This window comes from Lactuca virosa, chromosome 2, assembly GCF_052849685.1.
Source record: "Lactuca virosa cultivar CGN04683 chromosome 2, Lactuca_virosa_CGN04683_v6, whole genome shotgun sequence".
NCBI lineage: Eukaryota > Viridiplantae > Streptophyta > Magnoliopsida > Asterales > Asteraceae > Lactuca > Lactuca virosa.
The window spans coordinates 131,659,709-131,683,228 of NC_136427.1; the positions used below are offsets into that span (position 1 = coordinate 131,659,709).

General features: G+C 44.4%; 1 protein-coding gene across 1 annotated transcript; it reads left to right on the forward strand.

Moving 5' to 3' along the window:
• Positions 1-6,479: 6,479 nt before the first annotated feature.
• On the forward strand, positions 6,480-8,037 carry LOC145159495 (putative voltage-gated potassium channel subunit beta). The gene is made up of 4 exons (XM_079078499.1): positions 6,480-7,152; positions 7,232-7,372; positions 7,458-7,622; positions 7,767-8,037. The coding sequence occupies exons 1-4, from the start codon at positions 6,589-6,591 to the stop codon at positions 7,878-7,880; spliced, it is 984 nt and encodes a 327-aa protein (XP_078934625.1). The 5' UTR covers positions 6,480-6,588; the 3' UTR covers positions 7,881-8,037.
• Positions 8,038-23,520: the final 15,483 nt, after the last annotated feature.

Here is a 23,520-nt window from a genome sequence, read left to right on the forward strand (position 1 = left end):
TAGCATTCACTAGCAGAAGATAGTGATAGAAGTGTTGTAAGTCTGCGGGTGCAGCCGTAGCATTCACCAGGTTAGCATATAGTGCTAGAGTGATGTAAGTCTGTGGGTGTAGCCGCAACATTCACTAGATTGGTAGATAACATGAGCGCGTTGTCAGGACGCGGAAGGGATAGTAGTAACCACCAGTTCGGGTGTAGTAGTGAGGATATAGAAATCCACGGATGGGTTTATGGGTTTCCCCAGAGGGATTAGACCTGGTTATGTAACACCGTAATTTTTCAAAACAATTTTTCACTTTTAAAAATATAATTTCATTCACAAATATTCTCAAGTCTCAATGTATCACATCTTAAATCCATAAAAACACATCCCAAGATCAAAATGTATAAAACTCTAATAGTGTGTACTGATCATGCCGGCACCTTCCCGTGATCCTCACTGGTACCTGAAACACATAACACAAAACACTGTAAGCATAAATGCTTAGTGAGTTCCCCAAAATACCACATATAACACATATTAGCCACTCGAGGCTATAACTCTGTGGGCCTACTGGCCCTAACTCTGTGGACCCTCTGGTCCTAGCTCTGTGGACCTTCCGGTCCTAACTCTGTAAACTCTAGAATACACACAGCATAAATCACATAGAAACAATGCAGTGCAACACATCACATGCATAGCATACAAGATACTCTCTCACATAACTCTACTTACCACTCAAGGTAAAGTATAGTGAGAAGACTCACCTCGGGTAACTCGGTAAACCTCGAACTCTGAAATACTGCACTAGCCTCCGCCTAATCACATAAATAATTACTCTAATTAATACAACTTCTAAAGGCTAGGCTAACCCCTCTCTATAAGTTCTCTAAGAAGGGTAAAAGACCATTCTACCCCTCTAATGGCTCATAAGTCCAAACACTGACTAAACCCTAAAAGTCAACAAAGTCAACGGTCAACATTGACCGGACTCGTCGAGTGCACTCGTATGACTCGACGAGTACATGCGTGTTCTCTTTGCCCCTGGTCCACACTAGACTCGCTGATTCAACCCTGCACTCATCGGGTTATCACAGGTCGCGAATCGCGGGGCAACCCGACTCAACTCGTCGAGTCCCTTATGGGCTCGGCGAGTTCCTCCCATGAAAACACTCATCTGACCTCCTGAGGTCAGATCTGCTTCTCTAATCTATAGATCTGACTTCCCCATGACCAATAAACACGTAAAGGTCGAATCTTGGTACACATGCAAGGCACTCTAGGCTTATTTTGGTGAAATCCCTTCTAACATGGCAACCTATGTCCATTTCCTCCATAGAACCACAAAAAGCAGCATGGTTCAGGCTCTCTAGACCTCAAAAGGTCCAGATCTAGAGTTTAGCACTCAATGGGACACTATACACAACTAAACAAGCCATAAAAGGGTATAGAAAGCCCTAAATTCAATGCCCTTAAGCAAAACAGAAGGATAGGATCAAATAGCTACCTCAAACTTGAAGATCCAAGCCGAAAACCCACTGAATGCAATCCTCTTGACCTCCCCTTGCTGGAAACACTTTCTCCTTTGCAAAATCACACCAAAAATGATTAAAAAGGCTCAAACTCTCTCACAACTCGCTCACAATCGCTAGGGTATCTCTCTCTGGACTGGTAGCCGCAAATGGAGGCCATAAAGGCCTTTAAATAGGGCTCAGGCCCTGAGATTTAGGGTTTCACTTTACAGCGCGGACTCGCCGAGTCCACGCATCGACTCGTCGAGTCCCTCATTAATCTAGGCAAGAATTCGCGATCCTACTCGGCGAGTCTGAGCGCCTACTCGCCGAGTCCCTCCCTAAAACTCAAGGTAAATACTTAAAATAAGATACGTGGGAATCCGGATGTTACAGGTTAAGCCTGTGATAAGACTGTAGGAACGTCACTACAGTTATGAGACTAAGGAAGCAATGGATTGCTTAAGATTACTTGTGATGTAAGGCTACCATTGGTCATGTAGTAATCGCTTTTAGCTGTGGATTTGGTAACGACGAGATTCGAAGCATGGATCCGATCGGTTGGATCAGGAGGTTGTTAGAGTCGCAGTGGCATGATAACTGGTGGCAACTAGTTCCAGGGAAGGATTTCGTTCGGAAGTCGTGTGAGGCAACTATGTGGGAGTCCTTTAGCTCCGCGACCGGGCCGGAACCCGGTATGTCAGATGATTGGTGAATGAATTGAGACCAGGGAGGTCTCGGTCGATTTTGGAAAGCATCCATGTGGCAGCATACTGCTTCAGGCAGATCAGTGTTCAGACAGTTTCCATGTTTAGGGCGGTATTGACGAATTGGGTCTTCAGGTGTATGAGAAGTATCTAGATGTTGGAACCCCAAGATATCAGGAGTTGAATAGTTAGATGAGAGTCAAGCGGACTGGGCTCAACAATAATGATTTGGTATGAGAGGTCTATCAAGGAGCAAGACCGTATCGAGACTTCAGATTTCAGATTGAGTAATGTAATCATAATGCAGGGAATTCGTCCATTTTCGGGTTTTTAAAACCCTGTTAGGGTTGGTTTTGATTGCCTTGGGAAGGCTGGGATTATGTGCGGGATTGTGACCACGTAGTTCAAGTTGTCTGGCGTGTAAGGGATGATAAGAAACGATTTCGAGGACGAAATCAAATTTAAGTGGGGGAGAGTTGTAACATCCCGTTTAAAATAGAATAATTAAATAATAAACCCGAAACCCTGAGAAGTAATTTTTATTATCATTTTGTATTATTATAGTCCAAAATCAAATGATATTTAATGGGGTGTTGGTTTCGGGGAGTCAAATGGCATAATTTAGAAGTTGGGGGTTAAAAGTGTAATTTTGTGATTTTATTTTGAAAAGAATTTCGGAAGTTAGGGTGTGTTTGGTATAATTTGGACTTAATATGAAAGAATTTTGGATGGCTGGGGCTAAAAGGGTAAATTATGTACCCAAGTTGAAAAGATATCGTCAAGTAGAGGCTGCATGGTAATTTTGGGACTTAAGTTGAAAAGAGTTCTTATGGAGAGGGACTAAATGTGTAAAATATGCAAATGGTTGGGGATGGACACGGGTGAACCCGTCACTCCCGTTAGCCCATATATATTTATCCTAACTCTCATGCAACTCAAACCCTAACCCTAATAGAGATGGCAGCCGCCACCACCTTCCTTCTCCAACTCCAGCGCCACACCCCCTTATGCCGCCTCTCATCATCGATGTCGTTCTACTGCCACAGAAGGCGTGAGCCGCTACCCATACTCTCTCTCCAGTCGTCATCTTGGAGCCTCTCTGCCACCGAAGCCAACCGCCATTTTTTGTCGACGAATCTTGCCGCCGCTGCTACCAAGAACCGGTCAAAGTGCATCGCTTCTCCCCCTTCTTATTCTGCCGCTGCACGATCGCCGTTGTCGCCACCCACGACGGCTGTTGCGGCTGGTTTCTTTCCCGGCTGCCTTGTGCCACCACGAGAGTAGTTGAGATCGGAGTATATTCAGTGTCCAGCTCCCGACGAGTAGATGTTCGGTGTACGCGTGTTGCTGACGGGGACTCAAGAAAAGCTTGCCACCACCGTGAGGTGGTGGCTGTCTTTGCAAATCGCCACTTGCTGCCATGTTTCCGTTGCCACCAGCCACCATGGAAGGTGGTTGTGTGTGTGTGTGTGATTTTTGTATAATTTAGGTGTGTGTAATGTAGTGTGTGGGTGAGAAACCCTTGGCCATCATCTGAAAAGAAGTCACCACCACCACCGTGAGGTGGTGGCTGCCACAATATACCATCACCGGCCGCCACAGGGGTGGCTGTGTGTATGTGTTTATCAATTAGTGTGTGTGTGTGTGTTATTTTCTTGATTAAAGCATTGTAACATGTAATTAGAGATAAGAATAATGAAAAGAAAACTCAAACCACCACCAACCGCCGTGTTGGGTGGTGGTGTGCCTAGTTTACGTTTTGACTCGTTTGGGATACTTGGACATAATGGGCCTGAAGAAACCCTATTGGGCCCAATGAAACCCTAATGGGCCCAATGAAACCCTAATGGGCCTAATGAAGCCCTAATTGACCTAATAGCCCAACCATGTGATTAAAGGGCTAGTATTGGGTAGGAAACCCTAATTAGGGTTGGGAAAACCCTAATGGCGTAAAACCCTAATTTTTGGGAATTGATCGGGACACACACGGGAATTATTTAATAAACTTAAAATATTAAATAATAATCATTGGCAAATTAACCTAAGGCAATATTGGACTTAATGGATTAAGTCATTAATGGGTTAAGTAAGAAACACTTACCCTAATCGTCATTTCATGTGGAAACCCTAATTTCACTTGGGCCTTGAGTTGGGCTTTTCTATTGGGCTTTGATGATTGGTCTATTGATGGCTTTCCAAGAACAAGTAAATGGACTAAAATATTTGTATGTGTTTTAGGATAAGGCCCGTGTGCGAGACTTGGGCCCAATTTGAAAAATTGGGCCATAGGTGGGCCATAATTGGGCCTTTATGATTATGTGATATTGGGCCATGGGAATACCAAGAGTTTGGACTAGAACAATTAGATGGGCCTTGAGGAAAGACCACGTAGAGGTCTGGGCCCAATTTGGAAAATTGGGCCATATGTTGGGCTTTGGCCCATTACTTGACTTTTGGGCCTTTGGAGTGTGAGTTGGACCTTGGGCTTGGAACCCAATTATTAATTGGGTGTTGTTTGATGTTGGCAGTTCGGGAATCTGTCAACCAGCAGCTGGAGTTTCATTCGCGAGAATTCAGCAGTGTCAGGTGAGTTGTCATCACTATACTGACAGGGTCGAAGGCACCAATGCCAGCCCTTTTTGGATTTGTATCTGGGTGATTTACATGATATGTTATTGATTTACATCCTGGTAATTAGGATGGTGATATGCTTAGTGACCTGGTTAGGTCGGTATCCTGGTATATATGATGATGCTATGTTAGTGACCGGTTAGGTCTGTATCCCGGTTATGGGATGTTGCTATGATTAGTGATCTGTTAGATCAGTTTAACTGTTATATATTTGAGGTAGCGTATGATATTTATGTGCACATGTTTGTTTGATTGGGGGTTGGGTTGAGGCGGTCCTGCTTTGTGTTGTAGGCCAACATACCCGACGAGCGGTTCGGATAGGCTGTAGGCCCTGCGAGGCGGTCCAGTCATGCCGAAGGCTCGGAAGCGATCCAGATAGGCTGTAGGCCCTGCGAGGCGGTCCAGTCAGGCTGAAGGCTCATTATGCATGTTGTTCTGTACTTGTTATATGATATGGTTATATTTGTATGACATTGGTATTTTGGGGAAACTCACTAAGCTTCGGACTTACAGTTGTTGATTTTGTTCCAGGTACTTCTGATGATCGCTGGAAGGCGAAGGCGTGATCGTGCACCTCCTCATATTTTCATGATTGATTATGGGGATACTCTGATGCTTAAACTATTTTGAAAATAAATTGTAATAACTTAATGGATTTTAAATGTTTTAAAAAGTTTTAAATTGGCTTGAATTTTTATGGATGTTACAGTTTCTGAAAGATCCGGTTTTTACACATGGTCAATTGTTGCCCTATCTAGATTTCAGAGTAGAGAATGATTAAAATTGTTAATTTTAGATAAGGATGTTAGATTTACAAATAAAACTTCTAATGTTGTTTATAAATGAGTTTTTAGAAATTTGTAAATTGTTTGTAAAGTATTATTTCTCATAACATGTTTTATTATTATTGTTTATAAGACTTTGTTAATTTTTCTTTTATAATTCCTTATTTTTTAATAATATTTGTTTATTTTAACAACTTAGTTTTCTTAATTTTCTGATTTATATACCAATTTTAATTTTTAACCGTGGTTTTCACGGGTTATAAACTAGTAAAATAAATAAGTGAAGAGGTTGAATATTGTGTGATTAAAAAATGTGTAATTAACACAAAAAAAAATGATATGGATATAGAATTTGACTTCTGGTTTTTTTAGACAAGTTTCGAATTGGTCATGGGTTGGTCTAGAATGATCCGATTTTTTTCAGGGTTGTGTCCCGTTTCGGAACAGTCCCATCTTCTTTTGATCGGTCCCAGGCACTTTCAAACCAATTTTTTTCCGAACATTTTCTTTTTAGACAGGTTCAGTTTCGATCTTTTTTCAAGACCGATCTTTTTATGGATATTCCGGCAAACGGTTTGAGTATGGTTTTCGTGTCTTTAACGTCTATGGATAACTATGACATATTCAACTCATATCGACCTGAATTCTTGTTTTTTCCTTTTTCTTGTTGATCTTGCTTCACTTCGTTCGATTCACGTTCTCTCAAGCACCCGCTTTGGAAGTTAAATGAAACACTATATTAGAAAGGCACGTTAGCATAAGCCAAATGACAAATTTGTAAATGATGAGGGATGACATTAAGGATAATATATAGTTGAGGGATGATTTATGTAATCCCCTAAAGTTTGATGGAGTCGTCGATGTGCAGACTGTAGAGTCCAGATAGTATCAAGTGCATCCCTTCCTGTGAACTCCATTTTCAACGTCACGCACCTGAAACACGATTTGAAGAAGTGAACGAGATCAACACGAAAAATGCAATACAAGAATTTAGGTCGATCTGGGTTGAAGGTATCACAGTTATCATATGGTGCATGGATCAGTTTTGGCAACCAAATAGACGTGAAAGAAGCCAAAACCCTACTCCAATGTTGCCGTGACAACGGTGTCAACTTCTTTGACAATGCGGAGGTCTACGCTAATGGCCGAGCTGAAGAAATCATGGGCCAAGCCATCCGTGAGCTTGGCTGGAAACGCTCCGACATCGTCGTCTCCACGAAGATCTTCTGGGGTGGACCTGGACCTAACGATAAGGGTTTATCCAGAAAACACATCGTTGAAGGAACGAAAGCGTCGTTGAAAAGACTTGACATGGAGTATATTGATTTGATCTACTGTCACAGGCCGGATTTGTGCACACCGATTGAGGAAACAGTTAGGGCTATGAATTTTGTGATTAATCAAGGTTGGGCGTTTTATTGGGGGACAAGTGAGTGGTCTGCTCAACAGATCACAGAAGCTTGTGAGATCGCAAAGCGATTGGATCTTGTTGCACCGATTGTCGAACAGCCTGAGTATAATATGTTTTCTAGACATAAGGTACAAACCCAAATCGTGAATTCGTGATCCGTTTTGGATCGATTCTTTTCTGTATGATTCATAGGTGTTCATCTTTTAGGTTGAAAACGAATATCTTCCTCTGTATAACAACTATGGAATTGGGCTTACGACATGGAGTCCTCTCGCATCTGGAGTTTTGACCGGAAAATACAACGCCGGAGTTCCTGCTGATAGTCGTTTTGCATTGGAGAACTACAAGGTGAATCTCTATTGAACACTTTTGAATTCTTGGTTTTGAAAGAGGGATTAAATTTGTATCAACAAATTCCGTCGTTTCTTTGCAGAATCTGGCAAGTAGATCATTAGTGGATGATGTGTTGAAGAAAGTTAAGAACTTGAAACCAATTGCAGATGAACTAGATATACCTTTGTCTCAGCTTGCAATTGCGTGGTGTGCTGCAAACCCTAATGTTTCATCTGTTATCACTGGTGCTACAAAGGAGTATCAGGTCAGATCACATTGCTTTCATTCCTTCAATTAAACTGTTGTATTTTCAGCAATCTAACTGATTATAGATCATTTATTCTGTTACACTGTAATTACGACTTTTATTGAAGTTATTTATGGGTTTGCATCAAAATGTTACATGCAGATTAAAGAGAATATGAAGGCGATTAATGTTATTCCTAAGCTTACACCTGATGTGATGGAGAAGATTGAAGCAATCATTAAGAGCAAACCAAAGAGACCAGAATCATATACGTGAAGAGAGCATATAAATCTTGTTATTTGTTGCCAAAACTGAACATTTTAATTCGTTTTATAGTTTCTTTTTAATATTTCATTGAGTTGTTTGTTGGAAACAATGTTACTTGTATTTATGTTGTGCTTGTTATGATTAATGATTAACCATGTGTTAATTACATTTTCTTTACACATAACAATGTGCTTAGTACTTACAATTACTTGCTCATTATAGCAACATATTTACATCTATTTATAGATAATTGTAATATGTAACAAATAAAGTATAATGCATGCTTATACTTGTAGCGAAATGTAAACATGTTGCTATTATAGATAAACAAATTTAGTACATTGCTATATGACCAGTAATGTGACCAAATAGTATCTATATGTAAAAATTCTGGATTTGCGAATTTGAAGTATATTGATTCGGTTACTAAGATTTTACTTAAGATCCTCAAAGGAACAAAACTGAATTTCTAATCATCAGTATAGACAACATGTTATGCATCAACTACCATTTAGCTCATGGGATTTGATTGTAAGATTGCAACAAATATATTTCCCATAATCATATGGACCATGAATTGTTTTGCCAGATTGCGACAAATTAAGTCGGATTATGACTTATAAAACTTCCATATGAAGTGCTCTGCCAGATTGTGACAAATTAGATGCGAGGAAGTGAAGGAACCATGAAGTGCCATAAGTTCATGAATAAATTAATGAAATGCCATCGAAAGATCATGGGTTTGTGATTCCATATAGCACTCAATCTTGCTAATGTAATCCTATAGCATAAGATGTCTTATATATCTATCGAGAATTTTGAATTGTAAACAATCAAATATTAAAAGTAAAATTAAAAGATGTAATAAATGTTTGAATCGGGGAGTAATGAAAAAATCAAGCAAATCATAAGACCATTGAATGATTCTTTAGATACATGTTACAGTATCTTCAAAAACTTTTATTAAAATGTTGATTTTGAAAAATCATTGAAAAATATCATGTCTCATTTTGCAAAGAAAATTTGTTGTAAAATAGTCATGAATGTCAACATAACATTAAATTAGGGTGCTACTATATATATCCCTCCCTCACTCAAATAAATTATTAAATCATAGAGATACACAAACACTATTTCAATCACAAAAGGGTACACTAAACACTTTTAGGGGTAGGTATAGAATTTTTCTTAAATTACATTAAATAAATACATAATTACAAAAGGGTCCACTTGGTTGTTAAAAATACGTGATTTTTGTCCAAAAATGTTTGGTGGTGCATAAGTAGTCCAAATTTGGATACCTTGTGCGGTTTTGGTCTCTATATCATTAACTTTAACAGTTTGGTTGTTAACCTTTTTAAAATGACAAATTTACATTCGGGGCCCATTTATGCAATTGTGTCTTTTTGCCAAATCACAAGGACCATTTCTACATCTCTTCTTTTTAATTTTATTGAATTATTATATAATAATTCTTTTAATTTTTTAATTTCTTTTTATTGGATTATTTGTAATGATCCTAATTTCCCTACTATTAATTAGAATAATATTTCGTCTAGTTTATTTATTAAACTAACAATTTCCTTGGTTTAAAGTTGAAATTTGAGGGCGTAAGTGTAATAAAATGATTCTTGAACATGTACATGAGCTTAGAAGCCATTTTGTGATACTTTGAGTGCCAACTATGGAAGGTATGGGGGTATTTAAGAGAGGATAACCCTAGAATATGAGTTTTATCATCTATTTGCAACCATTATCTTCTTGTTAAAGTGTGTGGAAGTGAGGGTTTCCATTTGTGAAGTCAGTGCATGATCCAAGTAAAGGAGAGGCATACTTTTGAAGCAAGGGTGAGAAATTGGTATTAGATTCCTCTCATTGTATTCCTTAAGGGTTCCAGGAGGTAAGGATGAATTCTTCAATTCATATTTATGTCTTGGATCATTAGAAACATAAATGGTTGAGTTTATGCACAAATGTGGCGATTTTTATAAATGTTGAAATTCTACACAATAATGTTTCCCCAACTTGCAAGGGTTGTAGCGATTAAACGGACCAGAATTGGATTGTTCACCATTGGCATTGTTAGGAAAAATCGAGTCTAGTTTCCAGGGACTATGATATCAACTCAATTTGAGTTGTAAATCTTGAGATATACTCAAAATACTGAACAATGGTTGGGCTGAGAAATAAAAGTTATCATGTACTAAAGTGGTGTATATGGAATCTTGTCTTGTTCTTTGGGTTGTTCATGACTTCCAGGAGGTTAGTACTCAATTTATAACCTCTTCTTTTGTATTTAGGTCATGATAATTAGTAGGAATAAGTATTAGTTGATTAAAGTAGAAACAAGAATGTTATATGAGGTATATAGTGTAATTGTGCTTCCATCTTGTGCTTAATCGCTTTAGACCATTTGGGACTAATTCCAGAGGCCGAAAGGCATCCCAAAGTGGTTTGGAACTGATCTGGAATGAAGAAGGCCGGAAATACCAAAGGTTTGTAATTGTTAGGTTTCCCACGGCATGGCACACAGGTGACTGTGGAGCGGTGATGGGGTTCATGTTTTTTCTGATCGTGACTAGATGACGAAACCCGAAACAACAATTCCATTTCTGTGGCTTGTTTTCTGGACAGAGTAGTCATTTTCTATTTTGTGGTCTTTATTTGATAGAGATTTTGTGCAATCTTTCATTGTACTTGTAACATTCAATTTTGGGTAAGTTCCTCTTTTAGTCCCTTATGTTAAATTGTTTTCAATATGGTCCTTTGCTAGTACGTTGGGCGTACTCTACGAGTACGCTTAGCGTACTAGCCTCCTGATGATCGTGGATTCCATCCACGTACGCTGGGCGTTCGTGGAGTACGCATAGCGTACGCAAGCCTGGGACAAACCCTAATTTTTAGGGTTTGTGCCCTATTTGAGCATCTTAAACTCACCTCCTTGACATTTTAGACCAACCTCCATATCTTCTAAACCCTAATCTCGCCCTTAGCCTTTGTTTGGTGCTTTTGAGCTTTTGTGAAAATTTTTGGTGTGTTCTTGTGCATTTTTAAGGGTAGAAGGAGCTTGAAGACTCAATCCTTGGAGTAGAGCTTAGAGATCCAGAGTTATCATCTTCATTTCGATCCATTTGAGGTATAAAAATCTTAGATTGACAACTCCTCGTGTAAATCTAGTTTGGGTTTGTTTATGGCTTATCTTGGTCCCTTTTGGTTGGTCCTTGTGAGTAAAGGTTGTTTCAGAATCTTAGCCCTTAGATCTGGACGTTTTAAGGATCCCTTATGCATAAAAATGCAAGCTTTATGGTGTATCTTGACCCATGCATGTGTTAAGACCTTTGTTAATCTCTTTTTGAGCTCTTGAGCCCTATTAAGCCATGCATGCAGGTAAAGTTGCCAACTTTACATGATAAGTCGTATTTAGGGACAAGATTTGAGAGTTTAGATGAAGGACTTAGCGGGTTAAGTGCTTAATGGAGTGAATTGGCACATTGGGGAGTACGTAGGGCGTACCCAACTGGTACGTTGAGCGTACTAGCCCCAGATGGAGTACACTAAGCGTACGAGCTGAGTACGCCCCACGTACTCAGCAGATGGGCCTTTGGGCTTAGTGTCCTCGGTATTAAGCCATAGTATGGATTTGGAAGTTTGGGCCTAGCTGGTCCATTAGACTCTGTTTTGGGCTTTGGGCTAGCATGTTCGGATTCCTTGGATTTTAGGACCATGATGGGTTCGGGCCCAATTTGGAAGATTGGGCCATATATATTAGGCTTTAGGATTTTGGCCTTTGTATGGTTGAGTTGGGCCTTGGTTTTGGGCCAAGTTAGATAAAGAATAAATTGGTTTTTTACCCTGGTTATGGGCCAAATAGCTTAAACTTTTAGTTATGAGTCGAAATCCAATTAATAATTGGATGTTATTGACTTTGATAGCGTAGAGATTGTAACGACGTGAATTTTCAAAACAATTTTTCATTTTTAAAACATAACATATCTCATAAGGTAATCTAAAAACTCAAAAGTATCAATGTTATCTCGGTAAAACATATCCCAGAATCTCAAATACATAATACATAATACTCTATCAATGTGTACAGATCATGCCGACGCCTTCCCGCGATCCTCGCAGGTACCTGAAACACATATCACATAACACGGTAAGCATAAATGCTTAGTGAGTTCCCCAAAATACCACATACATCACATAAGCCACTCAAGGCTACAACTCGGTATGACCCTCTGGTCAATGTGTCTCAGCGGGACCCTCCAGTCCAGTAGCTCGTTGGACCCTCTGGTCCGGTCTAGCTCGTTGGACCCTCCGGTCCGGTCTAAATCGTTGGACCCTCCGGTCCGGTCTGATCGAGGACCCTCTGGCCTCATAAGTCGTTGGACCCTCTGGTCCGGTCTATATAACACATATCATACATATAACACAAAGCACATAAATCTCAAAAATACACATACACATAAGACCCTAAGGTCTGCACATAGATACCACTCTAGGTAATGTATAGTGAGAAGACTCACCTCGGATAACCTCGGAAAGTCTCGAACTCGAAATACTGATCTAGCCTCCGCGTAATCACATAAAGTAATTATCTCTAATTAATACGGCTCTCAAAGGCTAGACTAGTCTCTCCCTATATTCTCTCAGAAGGGTAAAAGACCATTTTACCCCTCCAATGGCCCAAAGGTCCAAATGTTGACTAAACCCTAAAAGTCAACGAAATTTAACCCTCCGGAGTACGCGGCGCGTACCAGCTCTATACGCTGGGCGTACTCGAAGGCTTCTCAGAATCGGGGAGCTCGACCCCCTACGCTGCGCGTATTGGGATTACGCCCAGCGTAAGTCCCAGTTTCATACTCCTCATGATTTTGGTCTTAAACGGTTAAGACATAAGCTCATATTTCAGATCTGGTCATTCTAATACCTCATAATCCATAAAGTCGAAACCTTTAAGCCTTTGCATGGCTGTAAAGGTCACCAATCACTCCCAACACCTTTCCTCTTTCCTCATTAAACCCTTATCTCATGCATGACTTAATCTTAACGTCCAAGATTGGATTTTTATGGATCTATAACACAAGATACACTGAAATGGGGCAGATCAAGGCTTATGGAGACCATTTACTCATAAAGTCTCCATCTTGGGACAAAAACCCTAAAAATTGGTCCATAATGTACAAATAAAAAATGATGAAGAAAGCTTTGAGCTTTTTACCTCCAAGTGGTGCCCCAACCTCTGTAAAGCTCAGATCCAAAGCTTGCACTCCAACTCTAGCTTCCACAATGGCCCTCTCTTCTTCTTCACAAGCACACAATGATACTTTCAAGCTCAAAACACACACACAAGCTTAGAACGAAGGTTTGGCTCTCTTAGGGTTTCACTCTCTGTAAAATGGTGGCTGGGATGGGGGCTATAGTATTCCTTTTATAGTGCTCATGTTTCATTTAGGGTTTTGAATCTGGGCCCATTACGCCCAGCGTAAGCTAAGGTACGCTCAGCGTACCTGGGTAGAGTCTGCGTCAAAGTCACGTCCATGGGTACGCGCAGCGTACTCTTCAGTACCGCCAGCGTATCCACTTGTCACCATTTTCTATTTTGGGCTAAATTCGACAATTTGGAGAAGAAGAAGGATTAAAGAGATATACCTGAATTTCGGGGTGTTACAATTCTCCCCCACTAGAATCAGACTTCGCCCTCGAAGTCTTACTCTACAAACAGCTCTGGATGCTGCTCCCGCATCTCCGTGTCTGGCTCCCAAGTCAGCTCGGACCCTCCCCGATGTTGCCACTGGACCTGAACCAGAGGCACCTCCTTGTTCCTCAGAACCTTGATCTTCTGATCCAAGATCGTGAATGTATTTGAGGCTCGCATCCACCTGAATATCCTCTAGCGGTACTACTGCCGTCTCATTGGCTATACACTTCCTTAACTGGGATACGTGGAAGGTATCATAAATCTGGCTCAACTCCACAGGTAGCTCTAAACGGTATGCTACCTTACCCACTCTCGCGGTCACCCTGAACGGACCAATGTATCGGGGTCCCAACTTGCCCCTCTTCCTAAATCGGATCACTCCTTTCCAAGGAGATACCTTCAGGAGTACGAAATCTCCAACCTGGAACTCGAGCTCGGATTGCCGCCTATCCGCATAACTCTTCTGGCGGCTCTGGGATGTCAACAACCTCTGTCTAACCTGCTGTATCTGCTCATTCGTCTTAAGCACTATCTCAGTGCTACCCATCACTCGTTGCCCTACCTCTCCCCAACAGATGGGAGTTCGACACTTCCTCCCATATAAAAGCTCAAAGGGAGGCATACCTATACTCGAATGGTGGCTGTTGTTGTAAGAAAACTCAACCAAAGGTAGGTATGTGTCCCAACTTCCACCGAAGTCCATGACACATGCTCGAAGCATGTCCTCGAGTGTCTGTATCGTCCGTTCACTCTGTCCATCCGTCTGTGGGTGGTAAGCAGTACTGAAGTCCAATCTCATACCCAACTCCTCATGGAACTTCTTCCAGAACCTGGAAGTGAAACGTACATCTCGGTCTGACACAATCGAGATCGGCACTCCATGCCGCGACACCACCTCCCTCACATATATCTCTGCCAGCCTCTATGCAGAAGAGCTCTCACTGATAGCAAGGAAGTGAGCGCTCTTCGTCAGCCGATCCACAATCACCCAAATCGCATCAACACCTATCGCGGTCCTCGGCAATTTGGTGATAAAATCCATAGAAATCTGTTCCCACTTCCACTGGGGAACCTCTAATGGCTGCAATTTGCCATGCGGACGCTGGTGCTCGGCCTTAACCCGACGATAGGTCAAGCACCTCTCTACTACCCATGCAACATCTCTCTTCATACAGGGCCACCAGTAGTCTCTCTTTAGGTCCAAATACATCTTAGTGGCCCCGGGATAGATCGAGAATCTCGATCTATGCGCCTCCTCCATCAGAGTGCTACGAGCCCCGCCCGTATACGGCACCCAAACACGACCATGAAAGGTCATAAGCCCTCGGCTATCCGTCACAAACTCGGATACCTGTCCAATCACCCGCTCTCTTTTGCGATTCTCTGGTCTTACAGCCTCTGCCTGGGCCTCTCGAATGGTATCCAATACCGGAGTCATCACCTTCATCCTCATGCATATACCTCGAATCGGGGTGCTCTCCGCCCTGCGGCTCAGAGCATCGGCTACCACGTTAGCCTTGCCCGGGTGGTACAAGATCTCACAGTCATAATCGTTTACCACATCCAACCATCTCCTCTGGCGCATATTTAGGTTGGGCTGATCCATCAGATACTTCAAACTCTTGTGGTCCGTGTATATGGTACACCGAACCCCATACAAATAATGGTGCCATATCTTGAGGGCGAACACCACTGCCCCCAACTCCAAATCGTGGGTGGGATACCTCCTCTCATGAGGCTTCAGCTGCCTCGATGCGTATGCTATCACGTGCCCTCTCTGCATAAGCACCACACCCAACCCCGATGTAGACGCATCACAATACACCACGAAATCCTCCATTCCCTCCGGAAGGGCTAACACCGAGGCTTCGCATAATCTCTGGCGAAGAATCTCAAACGAGGTCTGCTGCTCGGGACCCCAAGCAAAAGCAACGCCCTTCCGGGTCAATTTGGTGAGGGGAACGACAATCTTGGAGAAGTCTCTGATAAATCTCCGATAGTAGCCGGCCAACCCCAGAAAACTCCTGATCTCGGTGGGGGATCTCGGCACCTCCCAACTCATGACAACCTCAATCTTGGCCGGATCGACCAATATCCCATTCTGATTAACGAGATGTCCCAAGAACTGGACCTCTCGTAACCAGAAACCACACTTGGAGAATTTGGCATAAAGCCTCTCCGATCTCAACACTCCAAGGATCTCCCTTAGATGCTCCTCATGCTGCTCTCTGGATCTCGAATACACTAGAATTTCGTCGATGAACACAATCACCGATCGATCCAACATCGGCCTGCATACTCGGTTCATGAGATCCATGAACGCTGTTGGTGCATTGGTGAGCCCAAAAGGCATCACCACGAACTCGTAATGCCCATAACGAGTCCTGAACGCCGTCTTCTGGATATCCTCGTCACGCACCCTCATCTGGTGGTATCCAGACCTCAAATCTATCTTGGAAAACCAAGACACTCCCTGCAACTGATCGAACAGATCGTCGATCCTCGGTAGTGGATAACGGTTCTTGACCGTCAACTTGTTCAACTCCAGGTAATCAATGCACATCCGCTGTGAACCATCCTTTTTCTTGACAAAAAGGATCGACGCTCCCCACGGCGAGCTACTCGGTCGGATGAACCCCTTCCCCAATAGCTCCTGAAGCTGTGAGGATAACTCCTGCATCTCCGGTGGCGCAAGGCGATCGGGTGCCTTGGCAATAGGCGCTGCCTCTGGAACCAAATCGATGTGGAACCAAATCTCTGCAGGAGTGAAGTCTGCCGTCACAAACTTCCACCAGTCCTTCGCTCCCAAGCGAAGCTGGTTCAGCGCGAACCATACCCTCAGATGCTCAGGACATGAACATGTGTATAAGCATCCCTCAATGTCAGAGATCCACCTCATCGCGGCTATCGGATCCTGAGTCCCGTCAAACTCTGGTAGCTTCGTGTTGCTGAACTCTCGGTACAACAACGAGTCACCCCCTGTGGCCTAGTAGCGGGAACGGCTGCGGTGGCTGCAGCAACAACAACCTCGGTAAGAGCGGCATACTGCTCGTCAAATGTCTCAATCAGTGTGGTCTTGATAGACCCAAACATCTCCGGTCTCTCAGCTCGAATGGCTGCAGCCACCTCCTCGTGAATCATCCGACAAATCTCCTCGTCGCTAACGCCGCCGCCCTCTGGTGTGTGGCGTGTCCCAACCATGATGTCTCTGAAACACAACACCAAAGAAATCAGAGACTCGCTCGAGTATACTCGCACTCGATACTCAACCCCACTTGTTCCTTAGTACCCAAAGGATTCTTACTTGGACTGCTCACTGATCCGGTGTTTCCAGTAGTACGGGCCCTATACTACCTTCCACACCGCATTAGTATTCACCCCAAGTCCCCCTCCTAGGATCCCAGATCACAAGTACACTATATCTCGCTGAATAGAGGCTACCCTCCAGTAGACCAGTCATAAGCTCCTCGCTGCTACCTACTCACTCTTGAAGTAACTCATAGTAGCAGTAATCTCCTAGGATAAGGCATCAGACTAGATATGAATACCTAGCCTACTCTAGCATATCTCATAACACATAATGTAAGGGTATTTTGGGAAATCACCGTTCGGGCGTTGGCTAATCGTACACATTGTTCCGTTCTGCTTGTCTCAAAATCTCTTACACTTTTAGAAAAATTGTTTATTTTATGAAAATTTTTCTCAATTCCTCAGTTTGAGTTCAGATACACCCCAAGGTGCATCCGAATCCCTCAAACCAAGGCTCTGATACCAACTTGTAACGACGTGAATTTTCAAAACAATTTTTCATTTTTAAAACATAACATATCTCATAAGGTAATCTCAAAACTCAAAAGTATCAATGTTATCTCAGTAAAACATATCACAGAATCTCAAATACATAATACATAATACTCTATCAGTGTGTACAGATCATGCCGGCGCCTTCCCTCGATACTCGCTGGTACCTGGAACACATATCACATAACACGGTAAGCATAAATGCTTAGTGAGTTCCCCAAAATACCACATACAACACATAAGTCACTCAAGGCTACAACTCGGTATGACCCTTTGGTCAATGTGTCTCAGCAGGACCCTCCAGTCCCGTAGCTCGTTGGACCCTCTGGTCCGGTCTAGCTCGTTGGACCCTCCGGTCCGGTCTAAATCGTTGGACCCTCCGGTCCGGTCTAAATCGTTGGACCCTCCGGTCCGGTCTGATCGAGGACCCTCTGGCCTCATAAGTCGTTGGACCCTCTGGTCCGGTCTATATAACACATAGCATACATATAACACAAAGCACATAAATCTCAAACATACACATACACATAAGACCCTCCGGTCTGCACATAGATACCACTCTAGGTAATGTATAGTGAGAAGACTCACCTCGGATAACCTCGGAAAGTCTCGAACTCGAAATACTGATCTAGCCTCCGCCTAATCAAATAAAGTAATTATCTCTAATTAATACAACTCTCAAAGGCTAGACTAGTCTCTCCCTATATTCTCTCAGAAGGGTAAAAGACCATTTTACCCCTCCAATGGCCCAAAGGTCCAAATGTTGACTAAACCCTAAAATTCAACAAAAGTCAACCCTCCGGAGTACGCGGCGCGTACCAGCTCTATACGCTGGGCGTACTCGAAGGCTTCTCAGAATCGCGGAGCTCGACCCCCTACGCTGCGCGTACTGGGACTTACGCCCAGCGTAAGTCCTAGTTTCATACTCCTCATGATTTTGGTCTTAAACGGTTAAGACATAAGCTCATATTTCAGATCTGGTCATTCTAATACCTCTTAATCCATAAAGTCGAAACCTTTAAGCCTTTGCATGGCTGTAAAGGTCACCAATCACTCCCAACACCTTTCCTCTTTCCTCATTAAGCCCTTATCTCATGCATGACCTAATCTTAACGTCCAAGATTGGATTTTTATGGATCTATAACAGAAGATACACTGAAATGGGGCAAATCAAGGCTTATGGAGACCATTTACTCATAAAGTCTCCATCTTGGGACAAAAACCCTAAAAATTGGTCCATAATGCACAAATCCAAAATGATGAAGAAAGCTTTGAGCTTTTTACCTCCAAGTGGTGCCCCAACCTCTGTAAAGCTCAGATCCAAAGCTTGCACTCCAACTCTAGCTTCCACAATGGCCCTCTCTTCTTCTTCACAAGCACACAATGATACTTTCAAGCTCAAAACACACACACACAAGCTTAGAACGAAGGTTTGGCTCTTTTAGGGTTTCACTCTCTGTAAAATGGTGGCTGGGATGGGGGCTATAGTATTCCATTTATAGTGCTCATGTTTCATTTAGGTTTTTGAATCTGGGCCCATTACGCCCAACGTAAGCTAAGGTACACCCAGCGTACCTGGGTACGCGCAGCGTAATCTTCAGTAAGCCCAGCGTACCCACTTTTCACCATTTTCTATTTTGGGCTAAATTCGACAATTTGGAGAAGAAGAAGGATTAAAGAGATATACCTGAATTTCGGGGTGTTACAATTCTCCCCCACTAGAATTATAATTCGCCCTCGAAGTCTTACTCTGAAAACAACTCTGGATACTGCTCCCGCATCTCCGTCTCTGGCTCCCAAGTCAGCTCGGACCCTCTCCGATGTTGCCACTGGACCTGAATCAGAGGCACCTCCTTGTTCCTCAGAACCTTGATCTTCCGATCCAATATCGCGATCGGCCTCTCAATGTAATTCAGGCTCGCATCCACCTGAATATCCTCTAGCGGTACTACTGCCGTCTCATCGGCTATACACTTCCTCAACTGGGATACGTGGAAGGTATCATGAATTTGGCTCAACTCCCCAGGTAGCTCTAAACGGTATGCTACCTTACCCACTCTCACGGCCACCCTGAACGGGCCAATGTATCGGGGTCCCAGCTTTCCCCTCTTCCTGAATCGGATCACTCCTTTCCAAGGAGATACCTTCAGGAGTACGAAATCTCCAACCTGGAACTCGAGCTCGGATTGCCGCCTATCCGCATAACTCTTCTGGCGGCTCTGGGCTGTCAGCAACCTCTGGCTGACCTGCTGTATCTGCTCAGTCGTCTTAAGCACTATCTCAGTGCTACCCATCACTCGTTGCCCTACCTCTCCCCAACAGATGGGAGTTCGACACCTCCTCCCATATAAAAGCTCAAAGGGAGGCATACATATACTCGAATGGTGGCTATTGTTGTAAGAAAACTCAGCCAAAGGTAGGTATGTGTCCCAACTTCCACCGAAGTCCATGACACATGCTCGAAGCATGTCCTCGAGCGTCCGTATCGTCCGCTCACTCTGTCCATCCGTCTGTGGGTGGTAAGTAGTACTGAAGTCCAATCTCGTACCCAACTCCTCATGGAACTTCTTCCAGAACCTGGAAGTGAAACGTACATCTCGGTCTGACACAATCAAGATCGGCACTCCATGCCGCGACACCACCTCCCTCACATATATCTCTGTCAGCCTCTCTGCAGAAGAGCTCTCACTGATAGCAAGGAAGTGAGCGCTCTTCGTCAGCCGATCCACAATCACCCAAATTGCATCAACACCTCTCGCGGTCCTCGGCAATTTGGTGATAAAATCCATAGAAATCTGTTCCCACTTCCACTGGGGAACCTCTAATGGCTGCAATTTGCCATGCGGACATTGGTGCTCGGCCTTAACCCGGCGACAGGTCAAGCACCTCTCTACTACCCATGAAACATCTCTCTTCATACAGGGCCACCAGTAGTCTCTCTTCAGGTCCAAATACATCTTAGTGGCCTCGGGATGGATCGAGAATCTCGATCTATGCGCCTCCTCCATCAGAATGCTACGAGCCCCGCTCGTATACGACACCCAAATCCAACCATGAAAGGTCGTAAGCCCTCGGCTATCCGTCACAAACTCGGATACCTGTCTAATCACCCGCTTTCTTTTGCGATTCTCCAGTCTCACAGCCTCTGCCTGGGCCTCTCGAATGGTATCCAATACCGGAGTCATCACCGTCATCCTCATGCATATACCTCGAATCGGGGCGCTCTCCGCCCTGCGGCTCAGAGCATCGGCTACCACGTTAGCCTTGCCCGGGTGGTACAAGATCTCACAATCATAATCCTTTACCACATCCAACCATCTCCTCTGGCGCATATTTAGGTTGGGCTGATCCATCAGATACTTCAAACTCTTGTGGTCCGTGTATATGGTACATCGAACCCCATACAAATAATGGCGCCATATCTTGAGGGCGAACACCACTGCCCCCAACTCCAAATCGTGGGTGGGATACCTTGTCTCATGAGGCTTCAGTTGCCTCGATGCGTATGCTATCACGTGCCCTCTCTGCATAAGCACCGCACCCAACCCCGATATAGACGCATCACAATACACCACGAAATCCTCCATTCCCTCCGGAAGGGCTAACACCAGGACTTCGCATAATCTCTGGCGTAGAGTCTCAAACGAGGTCTGCTGCTCGGGACCCCAAGCAAAAGCAACGCCCTTCCGGGTCAATTTGGTGAGGGGAACGACAATCTTGGAGAAGTCTCTGATAAATCTCCGATAGTAGCCGGCCAACCCCAGAAAACTCCTGATCTCGGTGGGGGATCTCGGCACCTCCCAACTCATGACAACCTCAATCTTGGCCGGATCGACCAATATCCCATTCTTATTAACGAGATGTCCCAAGAACTGGACCTCTCGTAACCAGAAATCACACTTGGAGAATTTGGCATAAAGCCTCTCCGATCTCAACACTCCAAGGATCTCCCTCAGATGCTCCTCATGCTGCTCTCTGGATCTCGAATACACTAGAATTTCGTCGATGAACACAATCACCGATCGATCCAACATCAGCCTGCATACTCGGTTCATGAGATCCATGAATGCTGCTGGTGCATTGGTGAGCCCAAAAGGCATCACCACGAACTCGTAATGCCCATAACGAGTCCTGAACGCCGTCTTCTGGATATCCTCGTCACGCACCCTCATCTGGTGGTATCCAGACCTCAAGTCTATCTTGGAAAACCAAAACGCTCCCTGCAACTGATCGAACAGATCGTCGATCCTCGGTAGTGGATAATGGTTCTTGACCGTAAACTTGTTCAACTCTCGGTAATCAATGCACATCCGGTGTGAACCATCCTTTTTCTTGACAAAAAGGATCAGCGCTCCCCATGGCGAGCTGCTCGGTCGGATGAACCCCTTCCCCAACTGCTCCTGAAGCTGTGAGGATAACTCCTGCATCTCCGGTGGCGCAAGGCGATAGGGTGCCTTGGTAATAGGCGCTGCCCCCGGAACCAAATCGATGCGGAACTCCACCTGCCTCTCGGGAGGCACACCCGGCAATTCCTCGGGGAAAACATTCGGAAACTCTCGCACTACCGGTACCTCACCGACAGACCTCGACCTCTCTGCGACAACTCGTGTATCCATCACATAGGCTACAAACCCTCTACAGCCCTGCTGTAGACTCTGTCTCGCTCTGGCAGCCGAACAAAATGCTGACCAAGATCGGGTACCCTCGCTATACACCGTAAGTACTCCCCCACTAGGGTCTCGTATGGTCACCAACTGTCGCTCGCAGTCTATAACAGCTCCAAATCGGCTCAACCAGTCCATGCCCATGATGACACAGACATCTCCCATCGCAATCGGTACCAGATCTATCGGGAACTCAACACCGAAAATCTCGAGTACACATCCTCGAATCACATCAGTAGCATAAACTACTCGCTCGTCGGCTATAGAAACTCATAGAGGTCGACTCAACGCCTCTCGTCGGATACTGATGTGCTGGCTAAACGCTAATGACACGAAAGATCGACTCGCACCCGAGTCAAATAACACCAAAGCAGGTACAGAACTCACAAGAAAAGTACCCATGCATGCCACAATATAAGCACAATATCTCAAACTCAGTATAAGTAAATAAAAGAATACATACCAGCCACGACATCGGGCGCTGCGCGGACCTCCTCCGCTGTCAACTGAAAGGCTCTTCCATGAGCCTTCGGTGCCTCGGCCTTCGTTGGCCGGGCCTCGGTAGCTCTAGCAGCAGGTACAGATCCCTGTGCTGATCCCTGAAGTAGCTGTGGGCACTCGGCCTTCCGATGGCCAGTCTGGTTGCAATGGAAACAGACTGCAAACCCCTTGGGGCAATCCCTCGCGAGATCCCCTCCTTGCCACACTTGTAGCACACCCCCGCTCTGCACACACCCTCATGGCTCCTGCCGCACTTCCCACAAGTACGGCCCCTCGGTCCTCCAGATCTCGAATCAGCGGGCTTTGCCCGCTTGGCTGCCGGCTGAGACAGTACCGGCCGCCTATCCCTCCTCTGAGACTCGGCCTCCTCCCTGGCCTGAGTCTCTAGCTCGATCTCCCTTTTTAGGGCATTTGCCTGGAGCTTGGCAAATGTCCGGTATGTCGAGTTCGCCACAACTCACGAATGTCCCTCCTCAGTATGCTCATATATCGACTCATGTGTGCCTGCTCAGTAGACACATGCTCAGGGCAAAACAATGCCTTCTCGTGAAACATCCGTGTAATCACAGTCACAGACTCCGTCCCCTGCTTGAAGGACAAGAACTCCTGTGCCAACCGTTCCCTCTCCACCGGGGGAACATACTCATCTCGGAACATGGTGGTGAACCTCTCCCAGGTCACCGCTGTAATCTCTGCAGGAGTGAAGTCTGCCGTCACAAACTTCCACTAGTCCTTCGCTCCCAAGCGAAGCTGGTTCAGCGCGAACCGTACCCTCAGATGCTCAGGACATGAACATGTGTAGAAGCATCCCTCAATGTTAGAGATCCACCTCATCGCGACTACCGGATCCTGAGTCCCGTCAAACTCTGGTGGCTTCGTGTTGCTGAACTCTCGGTACAGCAACGAGTCACCTCCCTGTGGCCTAGCAGCGGAAACAGCTACGGTGGCTGTAGCAACAACAGCCTCGGTAAGAGCGGCATAC